At 39.2% G+C, this 23,432-nt stretch overlaps 1 protein-coding gene across 1 annotated transcript in view; it reads right to left on the bottom strand.

Annotated features, from left to right (window-relative positions):
- IPO11 (importin 11) overlaps positions 1-23,432 on the bottom strand; it is a gene marked incomplete in the record, with an annotated part of 3,749,854 nt that overhangs the window by 2,206,597 nt on the left and 1,519,825 nt on the right. The window contains 1 exon segment of the mRNA XM_044063824.1: positions 10,443-10,476. Within this exon segment, the coding sequence (XP_043919759.1) occupies positions 10,443-10,476 (34 nt within the window).

The raw sequence follows: 23,432 nt of genomic DNA, 5'->3' as shown, positions 1-23,432 counted from the left end.
TAATCAAGTCCGTATAATTAAATATATGAAAATGTCGGTACGACACCATCTTTCCTGTGACTACTATCGAATCATCTCCCTCTAAATCAACACCATCAGATGATCCATGTTCTAATGAATGACAATAGGTGTCTGCTATATCGGATCTACATCCACTAGGTATAGAGGACAAGGTGGGGGGAACAATCCCACCTACCTCGTCCTGGTATAAACCCTGTGTCCCCTGTTCTGAAATGGGGGGTGATTCGCTCGCCCTTTTGACCGAAAATCCTCTTGAACAACATTACTAGAATTCGCTTCAAATTCATAATATGTATCAATACCCGGTACACCTTCACCATCTCTGGTGACAGGGTCCCTGATTGAATTTCCCTGTATATTCCTTTTTCTCGGCCATACACAGGCTGTTTTTTGTTGATATTGTACACTGTCCCTCTTAATTTTATCTGTTTTTCGCTTACATAAATTGTTGGCCCATTTTTTGGCTTCAGTATATTGTTTATTATAAAGCTTCGCCCAATCCTTGAACACTAAATCATTTGCTATCTGTGTATTCATTAATTCTACTTCGTGTATAGCCTTACTTAGTTTTTCATCATAATACCTCATAAGTAATTGAATATAATTAAATCCACATTTGTCAAAGAAGTCATTAAAATCTTTCATGCATTCCTCAGTTAAATCAATGCCTAAGGGTAACTTGAAAAATCTCAACCCTTTAGGAACTATCCTCTCATCAATACATTTCTGCAAATACATAGTGTCCACTTTAAGTCCATTGATTGTCTTAAGCTTCTTTCCTAAGGAATATATCATGGTCTTTAGATTGACAGTCTCATGGGTGTTAAAACGACCAGATGTCGATGTCATCTTGTCATCTACTGCACTGTTGTCAACAAGAAAGTCAAAAGACAAAAACTGGTTGAATAGGTCAAAATCCTGCACACTGGTACCAGACCCCATTGCTGGTAATGGAAGATGTTTGCGATTACCAGACTCAGTTGTCTGAAAATTAACTCTATTCGCTGTCACAGTAGAATAAGTCTTGTGAGGTGGTCCCCTCTTGGGTTTGGTGCCAACCCTCTTGGCCTCCAAGTCATAATCATAAATAGAAAAATCTAACGTGCAATCAGAAATATTAATGTTACTACTAGATAGCGGTGCAATAATATCCAGGCCGGGGGTAGGACTGGTATGGGAAGATTTCTGTCCATTGGGAATATCAAAACTGTCGTTGGAATGATCTTCCAAAAGATCAGATACAAACTGATTACTAGCTTGAATGTTGCCCTTGTTATCTTGTCTTGTGAGGGTGAGGTGTTTGGCAACCCCATTATCAGTCACAGAAGGTATAAAATGGCTATTCACCCCCAATCTCTGCGAACCTCCAACGGGTATCGCTTCTTGTTTCTTATAAATATTACAGTTGTTAGAGGGTTTGTTAGACTCCCGTTGGCAACATGCTAAATCCCCCTGTAATAACTTAGTTACCAACAACGATAACTGTTTGACCTCACCTCTCAGTTCAGCTATTTCAGTTATAAATGCTTCTGTAGCGTTTTTGTTGTTCTCCGTTGCAGGCAAATGGTGATCAACAGGCGCTGGATTCTCCGAAAGGAGTGAGCTGTTGGCGTTCTCGCCGGAAGCCGCCGGAGTGTTGAACGACATCGTAAACAGGTTTCGAAAGACAGCAAGTCTAATGTGAATCCGGTGTCTGCCAATAAGCGGAACAAAGCCAAAAGACGCCTCTTAGGTTTAATAAGAAGTTTTAATCCACATAACGCCCCTAAATCACATACAGTATTCCCCTTGAAACAACGTACTCCACAAACAAAAAACGGACAAGAACAACACGCTAAACGCAGTTTAGCGCTTTCAACCAATAAGCTGGTCTTCTTCAGAACTGCAAGTAGAAGCATTCAAGGCAACTAAATAAACTTTTTGGCGCCAAGAAAATAGTTCATATCTTAAAGCCACATACTTGAAATAAAATAAAATATGATATAATACAACAAATTAAATACTTATCTAAAATTCATTGTTAATTTTACATACAAACCCCTATGAATTGCCTATAAATTGTATATAAATTGTATACGTTGATTCATTATTGCACCTCTATAAAACTCATAAATATCATATATACACAATATAACCAATAAAAATACATAAATTTTAAATATTAAATATTAAATGTTACTATAATCTACAAATTGTTAGTATTAAATGAGTAAACTAGTTAACTAGCCAAAACAGATGTATACTGATTGATAAATAACTAATGTATTTATGAAATATCATAACATGTATACATAAATATTAAAAATAAAAATGAAAATAAAAATGAAAATGTGTATATAAAATTAACTCAAAATGTGATTAAAAGCCACAAATAATGTGCCACAAATAATGTATATACCAAAAACCTGTAATCATATTGTTGTGATAAATATAAATGTAAATATGAATAGTATGAAACTATTGAATATTATAAACACATTGAACATGTGTAATTGCAGGACTTGACTACAGAAAATTCTAAAATACTACAATTCTAAAATTACCATATTGATGTCTCTATTATCCACTAATGTACTTCTGAACTGGTATATCAGACGGATATGTAACTAGTGATAAGTAACTTCTATATGAGGAGACTTTTAATTGATATAAAGTCATTTAATCCAGGTGGTGTGGTCGCATCCAAGAATAGCTGCCACCAACTTTCTCTGTATGCGATAACAGTTTTAATATCTCCACCCCTGGGGTTACTCGGTATCACTTCCAATAATACAAATTTAAACATATGTGTCTCACCCAACTGATGAACATGTCTATATAAGGCATTGGTAAGATCCTTAACCCTGATGCTGTACACATGATTGTATATACGCTTTTTAATGCTTCTTTCAGTGCGGCCCACATAAAAAGCCTCACAAGAATCACATTTAGCTAGATAAATAACCTGTCTGGTGTTGCAATTTCCCTTTTTGCAATGGATCTTACTTCTGTGTCCATTATCTAACCTAAAATCACCTTTACAATACATATATTTGCAAAAATTGCAACACCCACATTTGTTGTTGTATTTAACAGCACCAGAGTTGTTGGTCTCTGTAATAGGATGTTGGAGTAATTTTTTCATATTAAAACCCATCCGATATATAAAATTCGGTTTCTTACCCAGAATATTTACCAAATATTGGTCCGTACTTATCAGATGCCAAAATTGGACTATTATTTGTTTGATTTTTTCCGACCATATATTATATGGTATTATACATGCTCTTAAAAAACTGGGTCCCACCATATTGTTATTCAAAACAGGCAGATTCTGAATATCACCCGAACCTAATAATGCTGTATATTTAATACCACGATTCCTCATGATATCTGAAATTATGTCACCCATCATTTCCTGTGGGTACCCCCGTTCACTAAAAAAACTCTGAATTTGCGTAAGTTCCGTCTGTAAATCCAGCGCGGACTTCTTGACACTGATGAAGAACCCTAGACTTTGTAAAAGACAAGTGGCAAAGTGAAGATCTTGTGGAAGACTGCTGGGAGAAGGAGTCCAACTAAGCAGGGTGGCTAGATAAGGGAATATTTGCATCCTTCAAAGCCTGCACAAGGCAATGGCAGAAGCAAGGCATTCAGTGAATACCCCTTTTTACAGTAGAAAGGCCAAAGGTCATAGCACAGAACTGAAAATTACAGGAAGATGCAAATATGGGCATCCTTGAGGTCTACATAGACCAAGAAGGCTTGAGGGAGAAGCAGGGGAAAAAGGGTCTGAAGAGACAGATATCTGAAAGAAGGGACCTTGAGGAGTATTGAGGAGAGAGAGATCCAGAATTGGTGTCCAAGTCCAACCCTTCTGAAAAAATAAAAACATCATGGAGTAAAAACCTCTTCCCACTTGAGTGAATGAAACAGGTTGAATGGTGCCCTGATCCAAAAGCGATTGCAAAACCTCTGGAAAAAGAGAGGGAGTTGGTCTTGATGAAACTGAGACATGTCTAAAAAGGTATGGGAGGGTTCCATATCATGAAATACTCCTACAAATGAAAGACAGCACCCAAGAGTCTTGTGTAATCTGTTGCCAATTTGGGAGAGGCGGAGAGACAAGGGGACCTGGCAAAGGGTAAGAGGAGGCAAAATGTCAAACAGAAACAGGCTTGCCCTGAAAGGAAGGATTCTGAGAAATCGACGTCCGAGTGGACTTAACAGGAAGAATATGCCTGGACCCCTTTCTTACCTTTGGGAGGCTGACGAGTTGTTTACCAACAAAGGCAGATTTAGAAGGCTAATTCCTCTGAAATTTGGGTATGGGGAGACAGAAAATGCTCAAGTTCCTGCATGGCCTTACCCTTATCCTAAAGGGACTTAAAACAATCAGGAGCAGCTGTTCCAAAAATATCTTTATTATCAGGGAAATATCCAAATGTTTGGCTTTAAATCAGGCAAGACCTGAAGACAATGCCAAGATTAATGCCTCATCACAGAACCAAAAGCAGAAGTCATCACCAGCATCGTAATTGCATTTTATGGAGTGACAAGTGACCGGGGAAGAGGAACCAAGCAGGGAAACAGTTGAAGATTTCCCTACTGAATCAGGCAGATCAGACACAACCTTAGCTACCTGAGAAAGGACAGCCAAAATATACCCAGTCATATGGGTCTGGTAATTAATTGCCCAAAATGACAAGGTGGCTGCAGTACATACTTAACCCATCCTTTCTATTGCTGTACTATCATTATCAGAAGAAAGAGCTTAGAAGGTTTATCAGTTGAGACTGAAACCACAGAAAGGTCAGCAGATGTTAGCTCTGCTAGGCAATGCCCATTTTCAGAAATGATGTTGGATGTATTGAAAGATCCATATACAAGTGAATCATAATGAAGAAAAATACATCTAAAATGATCAAAAAATATAAATACAATTCACAGGGTCTTTAAAGTCAGACCTCTTTTTTTATTATATTTATTTACTTACTTGACATTTGATTACCAGGAAAGTCTAACTGGTCAGAACCCCATTTTCAGAGGAGGCCCAAAGAGAAAAGCTCCAAATTATTACAAAGCATTTTAAGAACAATACTTGTACAATCTTCAGAAATAAAACAAAAATATCTGCAGTTTATAACTAACAAATTAGACACAAGATAAAAACACTGATTAAGAATTGATACAAGCTATGTGACAATCATTTACTGTTTAGACATTTTAAACAGTTTGTAGAGAAATTAAAGATGCACAAGTCTAATACAAATAGGAATTTACAACATGAAGTGAAGGAAAACAGACTTATGCTATACTTAGAAAGTTCACAGGTTCAAAGGGCTAGCGGCCATAGAGCCCTTACAAGCCTAGCCATGTTAATCCAGAGTTGTCTCAATTGCCTATGGTTAAGATGGAAGTAATTTGCAGAGCATGTCTATAATAAACATCAAACAGCCCTGTCCATGAGGGACATGGGTGCCACCCCCCAGATAAATCTGTGGTCCTCCTATCCATTTGTCCAGGTTGTGCTTGAACAGGTTCAGTGAGCAGCTCTGCTTCATGTGAATTGAAGTTTATTTCAGAGTAGCAGCATCCCTGGGAGATGTATCTGTCTCTCCAGCACATTCTGTTAATGTCAAAGGCAAGGTTAAGATCCCTAGAGCGAGTGACTCTCGTGCCAATTTGACTTGCGGATGTGCAGCATATGCATCAGGGCAAGGTCACAGACCACCCTATAGGCCAGGCACAAGTCGCCTCTCAGCATTCAGGGAACAGAATTACATAGCAGAAAGGAAGTGAAGAAGGGAGAGCAAGGAGGCATAAAGAATGAAAAAGGTACTTGTTCACATTTACGGATATAGTTTATTCAGGTTTTGAGTAAAAACAGAACCAGATTTTAGCTAGAACGTCTTTCAGAGTGGTTTTGAAAGATGGGAGGGAGGGAGGATATAGACCTGATGGAGGGGGTCTACTTCATATGACCTAAATTTCATTTGACTGAGACCAAAACACTGAAAGTTCAGAAGAATGAAAACTCATTTGACTGAAACTCATAACACTGACACATTAAAGTAAAAGGTATATGCCCTTTTCCCCACTGTAGAGCGATCCTGGAGTTAGTATATATAGTTAGGGGGGTGGGGGGCATAGCCCCCCCACATTGGGAGTGGGGGGTGAAGCCCCCTACATACTTTATACATTTTAAACCATGCACATGGATATTTATAACTGCAATTAATACCTCTTTGCAGAAAATATTTACCTAAACTACCCTACTATATAAGACATCTTCCAGTATAGCTATATTTTCAACAGCAGGAATATCAAGGACAGTAATACATATTTGTTTATAATTGTTTATTTTGAAGAAAGCAATAAGAAGCTCTGCTGAACTAAATTTTGGGGTTGGTTTACAGTAAGGGGAAATGTGGTAGGTCTTAAAGGAATACCACCACCTTTTCTCTTTATACAGTCATTACAGATAATATTATAGCCAGAAGGTATAACTTCGGAGTCGCTTATGCTAGATTTAAGCTAAGTTTCAGTTACAGCGAGAACACCAGGTTTACGTTTGGTAATCCAGGCATGTAGTTTAGCAGTTTTATTTCTTATACTTCTAACATTTATTGCAGCAAATATTAGATCACCAGGGTTGGGGATTGGCTGCTGTTGGGGTACAGAAGTGTGTGGGAGAGAATCATCTTTCTGTTTATTGTGATATGTGGGGCCAGGATTATTGTGTACATCTCCTTCTAGGAGGATTTTAGTATACTGGAGAATTATGCATACTTGTTTTTCGGAGAGGATTCCTGCAGTTTATTTTATTTTGGTTTGAGTTGAAGTGCAATTAATCAGCCTATATTTGGAATAAAGGTGAGGGGCAGTATTAAATACGTTTTGTGCTGTGTGTGAACAATGTAAAGAGGAAGCATGGATATGTGGTTGGGACAGAGCTGGAGAGATGTTGTGGTATATTATTGAGTCATGGTAGGATGATATGGCACAACAGGAGGAGAAGAATACAGGATAAGCTGAAGAGTAGCATAATTAAGTACAGGAATCAGCACATTACCGATGTCATGCAGTGGGAAAGTAGCAATGAAGAAGGAAACAAGTTGCAGGACAGCAGGAGATTCAGTGATGGTAGATTCTGAAAGCTGGAAGAGGATAGGTAAGGGGAGAAGTATTTTCTATAAAAGAAGAGACAGGTTGTCCTGGCATCCTCTCTGAAATGTAAGGAATAGAGGGGTATTAAATGCTAGAGTATAATAGTGTAGTGAAAACAAGATAAAACGAGGGTTTATTTGGGAAAAGAAAAAGATACACTGTGGAACAGACAGGTACTATTAGGGAGGGTTGTGCTTATAAATGGATATAGTGCAAGTATGGGAGGAAGAAAAATAGTTGGAATATGGGGCTAAAAATTTGACAGAGATAGAGAAGTTGGAAACAAGAAACAGAAGTTTACATATAGAAGTAGTAAGGTTATTTCGGGAAGGTTTTCGAATAAGAGTCACAAGTGAAATGTTTGTATGAAGTATATTATTAGAGGAGGTGTTAGAAGTTGGGGGTGAGGTGGATTTGGGGAGCAAAGCAAAGCCATCTTCCCACCTTCAGGTCAATTTAGAACTGACACAATCAGTTAATAGCCAGAACAAAGTAATTAAAGAGATGCAAGTACAAACATGTTGCCTGCCATTTCCTTAGACTAAATAACTGGCATATACAGTATAGTCCACTGGTCAAGCAAAAGGAGACAATGGCCAACTTAGTAAAAGGTCCTTATAGTGCACAGACTATTTCTCAGAGGATTTCAATCACAGAGCAGGTATGTATTTAACGGATTGAAGTTAAAACGCAACAAGGTTCATCACGATAAATGTGCTTACATTAAACACTGAAAATATTCTCAGTAAACTTGTAGGTGTATGTGTAGGACTTTGTGGAAGTGGCTCCTGCAACGCTGTGGCCAGACACTCATAAAATTCTTGGTAAACTTGCAGGTGCAGGTGTAGAGCCTTGTGGCACAGCTCTTGCAATATTGAGGCCAGATGCAGTGACCGCAGTCACTCTATAAAGAGAGATTTTTTTTTTAAGTTCTATCAAATAACTACACTAAAATTCAATAAATTCATGAATAAAAACAAATCAAGTCACATTAGCATCATAACAACAAAGCAATACTTAAGTAAACCGAGAAATCAAGTCACAGAAAACAGCAGCCACATATTCATATTGTTAAAAAGATTAGAGGCAATCTTGCCTACATAAATAAAACTATCCTAACTATATTGCAAAACTACAGAGCAGCCTACAAGACAAATGATACAAACAAAAAATACACAGTAAAGCACTACATTTAAAACAATTTACTCAAACCCTTTCCCCAGCCACAAAAATCAATGCCAGTCAGGAACATTAAGGGAAAGATATTAAAAATCTTTACTCACTCCCAAAAAATACTAACTTTACAAAAGCAGCCAAGTTCACAAGATGCACATATTTTCTCTCAGTCTTGAGCATCAAAGCTTTTATGTTCTGACTAACTCATAGCAAACATTTAACCAACTCCAAAATTAAAAACCTCAGCCCCAAGAATTCACTTCCACAAAAAGTGATCACTCATACCCAGTGTTATACTAGTACACAGCACCCCCAAAATAAAGAAAACTCAAAAACTCCAGTTATTTAAAAAGTACATTACTCTCCCACCATTCACACAGGCACTGCCCACAGAGAATGACGGAGGAAAAAAGGCACCCTTTCACTGATACCAAACCAAATATTCAAGCAAGTAATAAAAACATCAACTAAAAAGCCAGCCAATGAAAAAATATACAGGAAAGTAAGACAGAAAAGAGTTGTTCTGATCAATATAAAATGAACATAAAAAATACTGAGCACTAACCAAAATCCTCTTCATAAAATAGTAAATATTTGCCTTACTGTAATCCCATACAGATATGTCTTCAAAAAGTAGTGAGATTCAGTGTTCTATCACACTGCAAAAAAGTAATAAAGAACTGTAAAGATCAAAATAAATATATGAAACAATGCTACCACACAGACAATAAAAAAATAAACCATCAAAGGAATAAGTGGGAGGCAGGTTGAAAAACGCACATAACATCCGACTGTCAAGTGGCAAGGAATTCATGTGATTCAGAACGTCACAGCTCTTCACATAACTTACATCTTAAGAATACTATGTTATTAGGTATATCTCTTACGTGACCCCAGTTTGTTATGGCTCCCTATTATGAAGCAAAAAATCCAACAGTGCAAGTTTCATCACTCTGACAATTGAAGTGCGAGATTCTGACAAAAATAAAACATTTTTACAGCTGCTTTGACCTCTATGCACCCCCTGATATGGATGGCTGCTCTCCCTATAACACTGCTACTTGTATATACTAACTCCAGCATTACTGCCCCTTAGGGGAAGGGAGTACTCAGTTAAAATAATCCCAGAATTTTGCACATATTTCTTCTATATGCACTTCAATTATTAAAGTTTTGAAAATTGCAATAATATTCCCTAGAATGTTATCAGGTACCCACATACCATGCATAACATACAAGTATACTCCATGAGTGACAATGTGCACATGCAGATGGTTATGCTTCTCTGGAAGGATGTGTGTATGTATATGTGTGTGTGTGTGTGTGTGTGTGTGTGTGTGTGTATGTGTGTGTGCTAGGGTTGCCACTTTTTCAAATGTCCAAAGTGGGACATTCTTTGTAGAAATGTTCGATTTTGCAGGACAAAACATACCCATGGCCAGTACAAAGAACAGAACTTTACTGTTTTGTCTAAATAAAAGCTTATTATTGTAGCATTTTAGTTGCTTATTCTGTTTCTTATAACATTTAGGTGTTTCAGATTTAAAGAAAATATAGGAAAATTTTTGTCCTAAAATCTCAGGACATTTGCCATTTTTTCAATTTTTTTGTAGGACACAACTGCCCAAAGTGGGACTGTCCCTCACAAAGTGGGACAGGTGGTAACCCTAGTGCGTGTGTGTGTGTGTGTGTGTGTGTGTGTGTGTGTGTGTGTGTGTGTACACACACACGTGTGGTGCAGTTAAACTTGCTGTTCTTTTTCCATACCATTAAATAAGTACTGATCAGGAATAATTCACAATCAAGCCAAGAATTTATGAGTTACACATAGAAAGAAAGATTGATGCAGGCACTATAGTTTACCTGAGTCTCTGTATCCCAACAATGTTGTAAGGTCATCTCAAAAACTGTAATCTGATGGGGTCAACTGCAAACTTTTTCTTAACTTTATGCCCTGTTTTATTATAGCTGATTTCTTCTACACAGACTAACACTGATGGATTTTTCTACTGTCTTAAATCTGTTCACAATCATTCATACTTGCTTATGAAATTAAGTAAGAGAATCAACACAATTTTTTTTTATAAAAAGGATATCAAGCTTCAATGTTGTGGCCGTCTCAATACGAACCTATTTAAAAAAAAAGTCAACAATGTTACTTATCTACAGTTAAACATAAGCAATTTATGACAACTAGTCTACCTATCTTAAAAGCTTTATTCAGCTGTTAAATCTTTTAAATTTAAACTACTACAGCCATTCATAGCATATTCTAATGTCTATGTTTTATCTCCCATAAGCGACACAAAGAAAATATTCCTTATTTGCTTATTGCCCATAATTCCCTACCTATTTTCAGGTAAAATAAATGAAACAATTAGTTGGCCAGCTTGTCGGACTGCTTGGCTTGTTTATGGAAATGTTTACAGACATATGAAAATATGCATATTTTTATAATTAATAATAAAAATTAACACTGAATATCTCTCAAGATGTACAACTTACAGTACAAACGTCAGGAACACTTTTTCATCATCTGAGGTTTCACCTGATACAATGCAATAGTTTTAAGTCACCTTTTTTAAAATATTACTGTACATCTGGAAATAATACATATCTTCATAACTACCAACAAACTAGCAATATCTCTAGTGCAGTGCAATATACCTACAAAACAACAAAGTATTTTTCTGTCACCTACCATAACATTTCACACATTACCTTCAGTAACTTCCAGCGCTCTTCATAATGAAAATATGAAAATCTGAATCGTGTCCATTTGTTACTTACAAATTGCCTTTTCTTATGCTGCCTATTTATAAGCAATAAGTCATGCACCTACAGAAGCTAGTTGTAAAAAATGTTAGGATACCACACGGAACTCTGAATGTTAAACAGAAGTACATAAGGTGCTACAGCATGAATGAGAATGCTGTGATGTAGTAGTCCAAGATGGGATGCACATCCCCAGTTTTCACTGGGACGGGGAAGAAGCCGGAGTAAAACCCCAATACAGTTGATCTCTGGGGATGTACGAGACAGTTTTCTTTCATACAATGTGCAATGCCTTCTAATGAATCATCACCTTCTGTCTGGGTGGGGGAACTGTCAAGGTACAATAAATAAATAAAAAAATAAAGACAAGGAAAGTGAGGAACAAAACTGGAAAGCTTACTTTCTGCTACTCTTGCTGATGTCTTCCTTGATCCATGTCTCACCTAAAAAGGAAGCGCCTGGGTCATACAGAGAGAGATCACATTGCCCTCACCTTACTATTAGCTTGAAAGATGACAGATATTTAAAACAAGGCGTGTGCTCCCCTATTCCTCAAAGGGAAGGTGCAGTTGTACAAAACGTACCATAGCAGTATACTCAAAATCCTCATTGCTGCACTTGCCTAAGATAAGTGGATTACATCCAGCCTAGGATACGTCTGTCCAGTCTCCAAGAGTTTCCCCTCCACATATGCCCAGGCTGCCCAAGCATGAGCTCCCTAGTGGAGAAATCCACCAGCCAAGCCACCAAACTCTTCAGGACTTTCTTGTCCCCTAAAGGAAAATCATTAATTATCTACTTATATAAACAGAAAAAAAAATAAACAGGGGGGGTGGAGGGATGGTGCAGCTACCACAGTAGTAAAGACTTTGAGTATCTACTGTTACACAGCTCTAATATGTTCAACAGTTTCCCTGCTGCAGTAGTCTAAGCTACATGGGTGGATTACCACAGCTTACCCAACCTGGCAGAAGGAAGAATTAGTATCTAGGAGCTCCCAGAGAATGGCCCTAGCAAACTGTGATCTAGCTGTAGAAAAGGAATCAAGTTGTTTTAATGTTTAGTAAAAGTATGTACAGAGGACCAAGCAGCTACTCTAGACTGGTTCCAGAGTCCACCCCTTTCCAATATGCCATTAAAGAGGATACGGTCTTAGTGGAATGAGTCTCGACACTGCCTAGAATGGATTTACCATTGTGGGAATAAGAATGCAGAAGCCTAGGGCAACCATCTGGAAATGGTCCACTGAGACACTGGCTGACCCTAAGTTGTCCATTCATTGAAAATAAATGTCTGATCCAGTTTTTTTTTTTTCTAAAGGACTTGGTTCTATCAAGATAACACCAGAACTGAATTTGTACATCCAGAGTATAAATAATCTTTTCTCCCATTTTCTTCTGTATTTGGAAAGAAAACAGGGAGATTCATGGCTTGAGTCAACAAACTCTGAAACCACTTTTGGCATGAATGAGGGATTTGTTCTTAAAGTAACCCTCTCAATGTGAAAAACAAAACTGGGTTCACACATCATGAGAGCTTACAACTCAGTCCTTCTTGCAGGTGTCAGAGTGACAAGTAACACTGTTTTCCAAGCTGCTAACTATAAATCATCTAGATGAGTAGGTTCAAATGAAAACAAGGTTATGTTTTCCATCACAAAATTAAGATTCCAAGAAACAGCCATCTGTTTTCTAAAGGGTATAAGATGCAAAAGTACTTTCAAAAACTGCTTGACCAAAGATGGGGATGAGGGAGGAAGAGCCATGGGTAGACATGCTGAAATGGCCAAAAGATAAACTTTGACAGAAGAGTAAGAAAGGACTAAGGAAAGAAGTGTACACAAATATTTTAGAAAGTGCAGTTGTGTACACTTACCATAAATGTAGATGTTTGAGTGTATTCACTGTTGCAGTCATGACATTTGGGTAATCTGCTGGCAGGTTGCCCTCAGTCGGCCTGAATTCCAAAGTCTTGGGTCCTGCTTCGGTTGCTGTCTTGTCTTCCATGATGTCAGGTCATCAGGGGTATAGAACATACAGCCGACGCCATTTTCTTTAGTTTTTCTTGCCCCCAAAAAATAGCATTATATTATATTATATATATATATATTCATGCATCAATATAAACTTTACCTTCATCTACAAGCAAATACACCACATAGGTTGTAGAAGATATAGAAGGAAAGATAACTTTAGAATGACAGGGGGACGGTGGGAGGGTAACCTGGACTACAACAGTGAATACACTCGAACATCTACATTTATGGTGAGTGTACACAAGTGTACTATGTTCTTCGTGTTTCACTGTTGCAGTCATTACATTTGGGTAGAATTCCAAAGCTATGGTAGGGGGGCTGGAGCTAAACAGCATTAGGTGCAGCTATAAGGCCCTGTAGCACTGCAGTGGCAAAGCCTGCCCTGGACTTAAAGTAGAGAGGCAAATGGTAATGCTTTGTAAAGGTGTGAACAGAACTCCAAGTAGCAGCCTCTATAGAATGTCTTTGGTTGGTACTCCTCTGAGAAAAGCTGCTGAAGTAGCTGCAGCTCTGGTGGAATGAGACCGAATGCCCTTGGTCACAGGTTTATGGTGTAAGTAGCAGAAACGGATGCAGTGGCTTATCCACTTTGAAAATGTCTGCTTTGAAATAGCCTTTCCTTCTGATCCTGCAGCATATGACACTAGTAACTGCTCAGCTTTTCTTAGAGCTTTAGTCCTGCTCAAGTAGAATCTTAGCTGTCTGTGTACACCCAAGAAATGCAGAATTCTCTCCCCTTTGTTCTGCGGATTTGGATAAAAAGTTGGCAGATGAATTGCTTGGTTAAGAGCCACACTGGAAACCACTTTAGGCATAAATGTAGGATTTGTCCTCAGACACCCTGTCTGGGTAAAATATGATAAAAGGCTCTACAACCATGAGGGCCTGTAGCTCTGAAACTCTTCTTGCTGAAGTAATTGCTAGTAGCAGAGCTGTCTTCCACAATAAGAAATATATATCAGCTGTAGCAGCTGGTTCAAATGGAGGCAGGTTGAGCTTTTCCAACACATAATTGAGGTCCCATGCAGGTAGTGGTGATCTTCTAGGAGGCCTTAAATGTTTGGCTCCTCTAAGATACTGCTTTAGTAAAGGATGAGAAAAGATTGGTGGCTCTGTATTGTAATGAGCCAAAATGGCAGAGGCATGGATTTTGATTGATGAGACAGATAGGCCTTTGTCAAGCATCTCAGTTAAGTATTGTAATATCTGAGGAATATGTGGCTCTGCTGTATCAGTTCCTCGTGCTCGATTCCAAACACAGAATCTTTTCCATTTGTCAGCATAAGATTTTCTAGTACTAGGCATTCTGGCTTCCAAAATGACATCCATCACAGCTTTACTGAGAGGTGTCATTTGTATGATTACATGATTAGCCATGCTGCCAGATTCAGGGTCTGTAGCTGATTGTGCAGGATCTGATTGTTTTGCTGGGACAGTAGTTGTGGTCTTTGAGGCAAGGTCCAAGCTGGGTATTGAGACAAGTTCCTTAGGAATGGGTACCAGTATTGGCGGGGCCAGTCTGGGGCAATTAATATCTTTGGCTTCTCTTGTCTGACTTTTAGGAGGACCTTGGGTAGAAGAGGCAGAGGAGGAAAGGCGTAAACTGATAGGTTTTTCCAAATGAAGGATAGGGTGTCCACTTTCCATGCTTGTCTGTGATAAGAAGTCCTTGTGGAGAATTTGTCCAGTTGATAATTTTGAGGAGAGGCAAATAGATCTATGTCTGGGCTCCCCCATTTCTCTGTTATCATGCTGAAGACTTGTGGATTTAGTTTCCACTCGTAAAGATCCATAAGGTTTCTTCTTAAATCATCTGCCAGAGTGTTTTGTTTTCCTGGCAGGAATTGAGCTTGGAGATGTATTTGGTAGGTCAAAGCTGTGTCCCGCAGTGCCATGGCTAATCTGCAAAGAGGGTATGAGTGTGTTCCCCCTTGCTTGTTTATATACCACATGACTGAGGTGTTGTCCGTCTTTATCATTAGTTGTCCTGGATGGAGGGCATTTTGAACAGTTAGCAACTCTTTCTGGTTGATATGTAGATGCATTTGTTTTGGTGCCCATATGCCCTGAATGCATCTTCCTGCCATGTGGGCCCCCCAGGCATAATCTGATGCGTCTATTGTTAAGGTTTGGCTGGTAGGGGGTAGAGTGAAGGGCCGTCCCATGTTTTGGTGACAGGCCTTTGCCCACCATAGAAACGAATCATTGTTTGCAGACTGTGTGAATGTTGACTCCATAAACCTTTTAGGTACCACTGAAGTTTCCTCATATGCAGTCTTGCATATGGAATTAGTAGGATGCAGGATGCCATGAAGCCCAGAGCCTGCAGAATTTGTCTTGCAGAAGACTGGGTTTTTGTTGCCATCAGTTTGAACTAAGTAGTCAGTTGCCTTTGTTTGTCTGGCGTGAGGTAAGCCATCTGGACAGCTGTATTCAAGCTTGCACCCAGGAATGTTATCTTTTGAGTGGGTACCAGTTGTGATTTCTTTTCATTTACTGTGTATCCTAGGCATGTTAGAAGCCTTTTCACAAATGCCAGGTGTCAAAGAAGAGTGTCCTTGCTCTGCTTGAATGAGACAGTCGTCCAAGTAAGGATATATTTGTATACTTCTTTGTCTGCAAAATGCAATTACTGGTGCCAGGCACTTTGTAAAGACCCTGTGCGCAGTAGATAAGCCAAAGGGCAGTGCAGAGAATTGGTAATGCATTAAGCCAGCCTTGAATCTGAGGTAACTTCTGCACGACTGTCTTATTGGGACATGCAGGTATGCCTCTTTTAGGTCTAAAGTCACCAGCCAAGCATTCTTGCCCAGCATGGGCAGAAGCTGCTGCAAAGTCAGCATTTTGAATTTTGGAATGTCCAGGTATGTGTTCAAAATCGATAAGTCCAGTATTGGCCACCAGGTCTTGCCCTTTCTGGGTACCAAGAACAGTCTTGAGTAAAAACCTTGTCCTTTTTCCTGTTCTGGTACTGTCTGAATAGCCCCCATATCCATGAGGGACGTAACCTGTTTCTGTGCCTCTGCTCATTGACTTTTTGGCAGATCTGGCCAGCCATTTGCCATTGGCAGAGTGTGGAAATGGAATCTGTATCCCTGTGATACGATGTTTAGTATCCACTTGTCCTGGGTTATTAACTGCCAATTTTGAGCAAAAAGTGCTAATTTTCCCCCATGGGTGCTGCCAAAAGATAAGTGCTCGGTGTAGGCAGAGGGAAGTCATTGGGATTGCTTTCTGTAGGTTTGCGCTTTATCTCCTCCAGATTTGGAGGTGGATGCACCCCATTGCTTTGACCTGTTTGAGTCTTCCGCCTGCTATCTGGAGCCCTTAGGGCGTGTGGATTTGCCCCTTTGAGCTCTGTCTGACACAGGAAAGGACCAATTTTTTGTAGGCCAGTGTCTACTGAATCTTGGTGGCTGCACTTGTAAGAAGTCCTTAACAGTTTGCATAGACTTAGCTTTGTCTTCCATTTTCTTTAAAACCTCTTCTCCCTTAATACCAAACAGAGAATCATGCTGTAAAGGTGCATCTAGCAATTTAGCTTTAACATGATCAGGCAAATTTTGTTCCTTTACCCAGGTATGCCTCCTAATCACAGATCCAGTAACTGCGGCCCTGCAGGAGGCCTCTAAAGAATCAAAACCACATTGCAAAGTATGCTTTCCAACTTGTTCAGCTGCATGCAATAATTCCTGCAATTCTTTATTTTCTGCACATTCTGAAATCAACATCATTTTCTGTTTCAGCAATCCCATAACATGTTGTTGGTACTTAAGCATATGAAATTGACAGTTTAAGGCTCTGATTGCCAAGGTTGCAGATGTATAAACCTTTTTCCCCATCTGTCCAGTGCCCTTGAATCTCTGTCAGAGGGGGTAGGATTTTTTTGCTGTCAAGTCCTTAACTCCCTTTGGACCCTGTGAAATAATTTCAGGATCAGCAGTAGGGTTTCCAAATAAAAATTTATGTGAGCCAGGGACCCTGTAATATCTGTCAGGCTTACTGGGAGCCGGAGGTAAGGAGTCAGGGGTTAAGCTAGACTCTGAAAACACATCATCCACAATGTCTAAAACAGGGGGAATGGCTAAAGGCTTGTGCTGAGGGAGAAGGAAATCACTGAACCTCTTTTTTGATTCTGAGAAGTCTTGACTCTCCCAGTGAAAATGCTCCCTCAAAGTATGCAAGGTTTCTCCAAATGAATAATCCTCAGGAGGAGATGCAGATGGAATAGACTCCTCAGCATCAGAGTCCTCATAGGGAGGCATAGATAATTCCTGATCAGAAGAGGAATCAGAAGAAATAGAAACCTGATCTGAAGATTTATAATCAGTGCATTGTCTAGGCCTCTTATCTGGAGGGGGATGGGTACCCCTGATCAAAGTAATGAGGTCTTCTGCCATTTTGATCATCTGTGTTTTAGGCATAGAGGCCTGTGCACATGGCTCATGCATCATTTTTTTTTGTTTTAGAAGTTGCTTTTGTTTTTGGTTTTGCAGCTGTCGTCGGTTTGATATACAAATGTTGAGGCCTGAAAACACCCTCACAAGCCAGTGCCTGCTCAGCGGCTCCTGACCCATCTAAGGGAGATGCATCCATTGGTCCAATACCTTGAGTATCTTGCCGCATGGGTGTCGGTAGAGGCCTGCGACTCAACGGTAGCAGGTATCAGGGGCTTAGGAGAAGCTTCGTCGTCTGTTTTGGATCTCGACTGCCTTTCTCTGTCCTTTTCTTTGCGTTTTTTATGTACTCTAGTAGTAGGACTGCTATCCGACAACATTTCTGGGTAGTTAAATCTGTTTCCAAAATACTTAGATGCAAAAATATATTGACGCTTAATAGTGCGTTGGTTAAATCTAGCACAAAACCGAAAGCCAGGCACGTTGTGATCAGGGCCTAGGCAAGGAATACAGTATAAATGGAAATCCTTATGAGGTATTTGCTTCCCACAAGTAATACAATTATTAACTTTTTCTGACATCGGTAAAAAGCAAGAAAAAAGTTTCCCCAACTGGGTACTTAGCTTTAGTGAAGACTTCAGTTCTGAAACTCAAACTCGAATATTTCAGTAGTCGGCCAACCGGCACTTGTGAAATGCTTCTGCTTCAGGCACTGCGCAGCAAGAAAGACTAAAGAAAATGGTGTCGGCTGCATGTTTTATACCCCTGATGACCTGACGTCATGGAAGAGAAGACAGCAACTGACGCAGTTCCCAAGACTTTGGAATTCAGGCTGAATGAGGGCAACCTGCCAGCAGATTACCCAAATGTAATGACTGCAACAGTGAAACACGAAGAACATCCAGTGGTACAGAAACCAGGATAGAAGCCTGGTTATTGGCTAGGCAATAACTAGAAAACCTCTTCTACTTGCTAATTTAAGATTTTCAAGTAGCAGGCTTCTTTGCCTTTTTTTGGTACCTGCTGCATGTCCTCTGAAAAAAATGTGCCCAAAAGGTATTAACATTGAATTATCCAGGAAGTGACTTACAGAAGTTTCAGAATGGGATGAATGTAACACCCCAACTTGTCTTAGCAGACGTAATCTGTGAGGAAGCCTGTGGCAATTACTTCTGATCATTTCTCTAAGAAGGGAAAAGTACGGCTGTCTGGGCCAGAAGGGATTCACCACAATAATCTTGGGGGAGTCCTGAATCTTCAGAATTACAATGGATATCAGTGAAAAGTATAAAAAAAAATCCATGTCCAAGGGAATGAAAAAGAATCTGTTTCCAGGCTCTGCTTTAATGAGTCCTGAAGCAAGATGCGTTTAAACTTAAAACCCAAGCAAAGGACACTTGGCACTTAGAAAAAGACTCTGCAACGAAAACAAGTCATTCAAATAAGGAAAAGTGTATATCCCCTGCAGCCTGCAATGAGCAATCATTGGACATTTTCAATTATCTACAGTTCCAACAGCCCCTACAAACAGCAATGCAAAGAACGGATAGCGTGATGTAGATACACAATATATAAGGAAACCTTTGAATTCTGTAAAAATTAGAATGTGATAAGTATCCTTTCGGTCTAGTGTTTCCAAAAAAACTCAACAGATAACAGACCTTGTAAGGTTAGCATCTTGAACTTTGGTACTTTCAGAAACAAATTGATAAAGGACAGGTCAGGTAATGATCTTGAACTCAAATCCCTTTTTGTGACCAAAAATATTATTTTTTTTTTTATATACCAGAAACATTATTGAATATCCTTTTCCCAGCTGACTGAGAAGCACTGGTTCTATGACTCTACGACACCCACCAAGGAAAGCACGTTTTGCAGAACCATAAGAAAATTTTCTATTTGGTTTGGAGGACAAGGAAGTATTCTGCAAAAATATGGAATAATTTCCCAGTGTCGTCTGTAGCCCTCCTAAACGACTCTCAAAACCCACTTGCCTGATACATACAATTTTTTTGTCAAAAGGACAGATACAGAGAAAACTTGAGTGGAAGATAAAGGGTATTGGAAGTAGGGATGTTGGAGGGAAGAGAGGGCATAGTCATTCTGAGGTAGAGGTCTGCCCTTAACCTCTATAAGGCTAACTACCTCTTGGCAGCCCATTCCTGTCATTTTGTTTTTATAATTTTGTTTGCAGGAAGACAGCAAATTTTCAAGGTTTGTTTGTGTTTTTTTTTTTAAGATAATGGAGGAGGATGTATTACAATATGAAAAAAAAAAAAAGGATGAAAAAAATCTTTGTAACCTCTTGTATTAATTTACTTCTTGCATCAAACTGCTTCATTGCTGAGTAAGTGCTGGGCCACATAGCACTTCCTTATCTAAAGGAGAATTTAAAATCTCAGACTTAACCTCCTCAGAAAATATCTGATTGGCACCCACGAAAACGGTCTCATCACAGAAGCAGTGTCTCAGGATGCAGAATCATCACATTCATACACAAACTTGTAAGGAATTTTGAGAGAGTTGTGAAAGTGTAGAAAAAGGGTTCAGAAACTATCACTGCTCCACAGACAAGCAGCACAGAAATTCCTCAAACTGTCTACCCAAGCCAGCATGTCAGTTAACACATTAGCCTAGCAATTCATAATTCTAAAGGAGAGTGTAACAGAAGATGAAAAAATTATCTTTCCACACCTTTAGAATGTCTTACCATCTTTATTAGAAAGTGATGGATTAGTGGTGGTTAGGTTTGTATTAGCAGTTTGAATATAAACAGAAATAGCTGCTGGAGCTTACCCAAGATGAGAAAATAAATATTTATTAGGCTGAGGAACCTTAAACAGTCTGTCTGCCTTTTTGAGAACTGAAGCTCAACTGTTAGGGCTATTTCAGGCAAAATCAAAGCCATCTTTCAGGGTTGGCATGATAGGAGGAACAGGAAAAAAATGTGAGCTTTCCACCTGAAGCACATTATACTATCTTTTGACAGAAAAGGGAGGATCAACTTATTCCCTTTGAAACAAAAATTCATTTGAAACGGTAGTCTCTGTCTGCAGCAGAAATTTCTTCAAAATGAGAAACTGAAAAGGATTTAAAACCTGCAAAAAAAACTTTAGCCAAAGTAAGCAATTCACACCCTTCTTAAAAGAAACATTTTGTCAGAGGATGTATGTCTAATTTTTTGTTTCTTTTTCTTACGGACATCTCCCAGGATGAGATAAAATTACAATAAGGTTCTTCTGACCAAGGAACAGGTCTCTTATCCTAGCAATGCAGATAAGTCCTCCCCAGAGACAACAGAACAGCCAAAGAGGACAAGGCTAACCTCAGTCTGTAGTGGCAGTAGGAGCAACACCAGAGTGCCCTGAGGAAACCAGGGAGTGGTCTGAGGAACCAGAAGCAGCAACTGCAAAATCATTTACCAACAGCTGAGACACCAAGAGCCTGCTGAGAAAGCAAGGGCTCTTTGGAAGATTTTTTTCTTTATATGTAGTACAGAAGAATGAGCAGCTGACCAAGGAAGAGAGCATGAAGTCCAGTAAGAACTGCTGGAAGAGTTGCTCAATTGGTAAGTATGCATAGTGAACACAAGCACCACCCACACTTAGCCTTAGTGACAGCCTCCTACATGCACTAATAAAGTTGGAAAGAAGCACATTAAAATGACAACCTCACACAACATTCCTAAAAGTTTAACTGCAGAAAAGTAAAGAAGGTAAGCGGTCATGAAGTGTACACACAAGCACTAGATGTACTATTAATGTGTTAAATTTCCTTTTCTATTCCTTTTCAATTAGCAGCACATTTTAGTAAAAGAACAGCCCCCTTCACAAAAAATTTTTAATTTATTTATTGAACATTTGTTAACCGGGAAAGTCCGACTTGGAATAAAACCAATTTTCAGCAGAGGCCTGTGTAGAAATGCTCCAGATGCATGTCTTTGAATGTGGGAGGAAACCAGAGCACCCGGTGGAAACCCAGACAAACGCAGGGAGGACATACAGACTCTGCACAGAAGGCACCTCAGCCAAGAATCGAACCAGAGGACCTCTTGCTGTGAGGCGACAACACTACCGCTGCACCACTGCGCCATCCAAATAAATAAATAAATAGAAACCTTTATGAATATATCAGTAAATTGAAAATGTTGCTCTTTTTAAAGAAATAGATAACCAACTTTTTGTCAGAAACTAAACTAAAACTGTACAAAATAGTGTGGGATGGATTCCCTAACAAGGACTTGCCTGCCGGAAATACAAGAAAAAAAGGCCTACAATCAATTCTTTGAAGCCCAAAGGAGCACTCTCAAAGAAAAGAAAAAAGATTAGTGAGGGAAAAGTTAAAGAAATAGAAATTGAGGTTATGGAGTACCTGCAAAGTGAAGGATTCAGTGTAGAAAATCTAACTCAGAAAGCATCACAGCAGGATAGAGCAATGGACATCCAAATTAAGGAGAAACTAGTGGAAAGGGAAGCTACTCCCATATGAAGATATTTTGGAGCCTTCCACAGGAAACTAGTACAAACTTTCACTTGAAACTGGACAGTAAATGAAGGAACATGAAACTCTGGTAACTCTGACACAGTCAATGTTGAGAAGTGATAGGCCAGTGAGTTCCCATATGATAGAGCAACAGATGACACAGGATGAAATTGTAGAGAATGTGCCACAGGAAGATGCTATAGAACATTCTACAGAATTCCCACAAGAAATGGAGTACAAAAAAATGTGCCCTTAGTTTAGAAGAAAATCAGCTAAGAGAAAAGTTGCTTGATTTAATGGAGAGAGACACATTAAGATCAATGAAAGAAAAAGCCTGAAATATAATAAATTGTGCTTCATGCTCTTTAAGATGCATCCAGGGATATTGTCAGGACTCATCAATGCAATATTTTTAGCTTTTTATAGCCCTTTTAGGACTTGGTCTTATGTGATAGCTGGAGGTCAGCCAGTTTCACGTATATCTTGAGAGACAAACAGACGGGAGAGGGAGGTACAGTTGGAGCTGAATTTATTGGTCAGTTAGCTATATCTTCAAATTCAGTGCAGGTAATATTGTTCATAATCAGCTCAAGAGATTGCTGCACTGTGCTTTTGAGATTACGTACAGAACTAAAAAAATTCCCTGCGACTGCCTTTGGCTTAGGTAGTTATGCCAGCCTCAGGCTTGGCTTTGGTGGACTTTAAGCTCCTGAGTTGCTTGTTTATTTCAGTGATAAGGGGTCTAACATTCTGGGAATTACTCTTCTTACTTTCGGCTAAAATTCTTTTCCTTTTATTATAAAGCTTGTTGATATTATAATTCCACCATGTGGGTTTGTTTCTGAGGTTTGCCTACACTTGTTCCTACAGGGTACAGCTGCATCTATACAGCTGTGTACATTTCTGCATATTCAGTGGAGTTACTGGAGTTTGATGGGAATATGAAGCTTGCCAATGTATCACGCAGGAGTAGGTAGTTTGTCTTAAAGAAACTTCTAAAGGTACCTTGGGTGGAAGGGATCTCTGGTTTCAGTTTTATTTCGAAGGAGACAGCCTTACGGTCAGACCTAAATAATGACGAAAATACGTAAGGGATGGTGAAAGATGCTCCCATACTAGTAAGAACAAGATCCAACATTTTATTCCCCATATTAGGCATTCTGATTAATTGTTCCAGGGCATTTGTACTGACAATGACAATGTCTATGAATCTCTGTGCTTGTGCACTTGTGGTGGCATAGGTTTCCCAGTTTATAGTTGGACAGTTACAATCACCTTGGAAAATAGTATTTGGGTTTAATGCTGAGTAATTCAAGTTCCTGCAGGTAGACTTTGTGGCTTCCTTTTGTCATAGAGAGAGTTCTATAGCTAGCTAATACATGGTATGGGACCTTTCT

This window comes from Protopterus annectens, chromosome 2.part2 (genome assembly GCF_019279795.1).
Source record: "Protopterus annectens isolate FY-2018-M chromosome 2.part2, PAN1.0, whole genome shotgun sequence".
NCBI lineage: Eukaryota > Metazoa > Chordata > Ceratodontiformes > Protopteridae > Protopterus > Protopterus annectens.
This window is presented reverse-complemented; position numbering and strand designations above follow the sequence as displayed.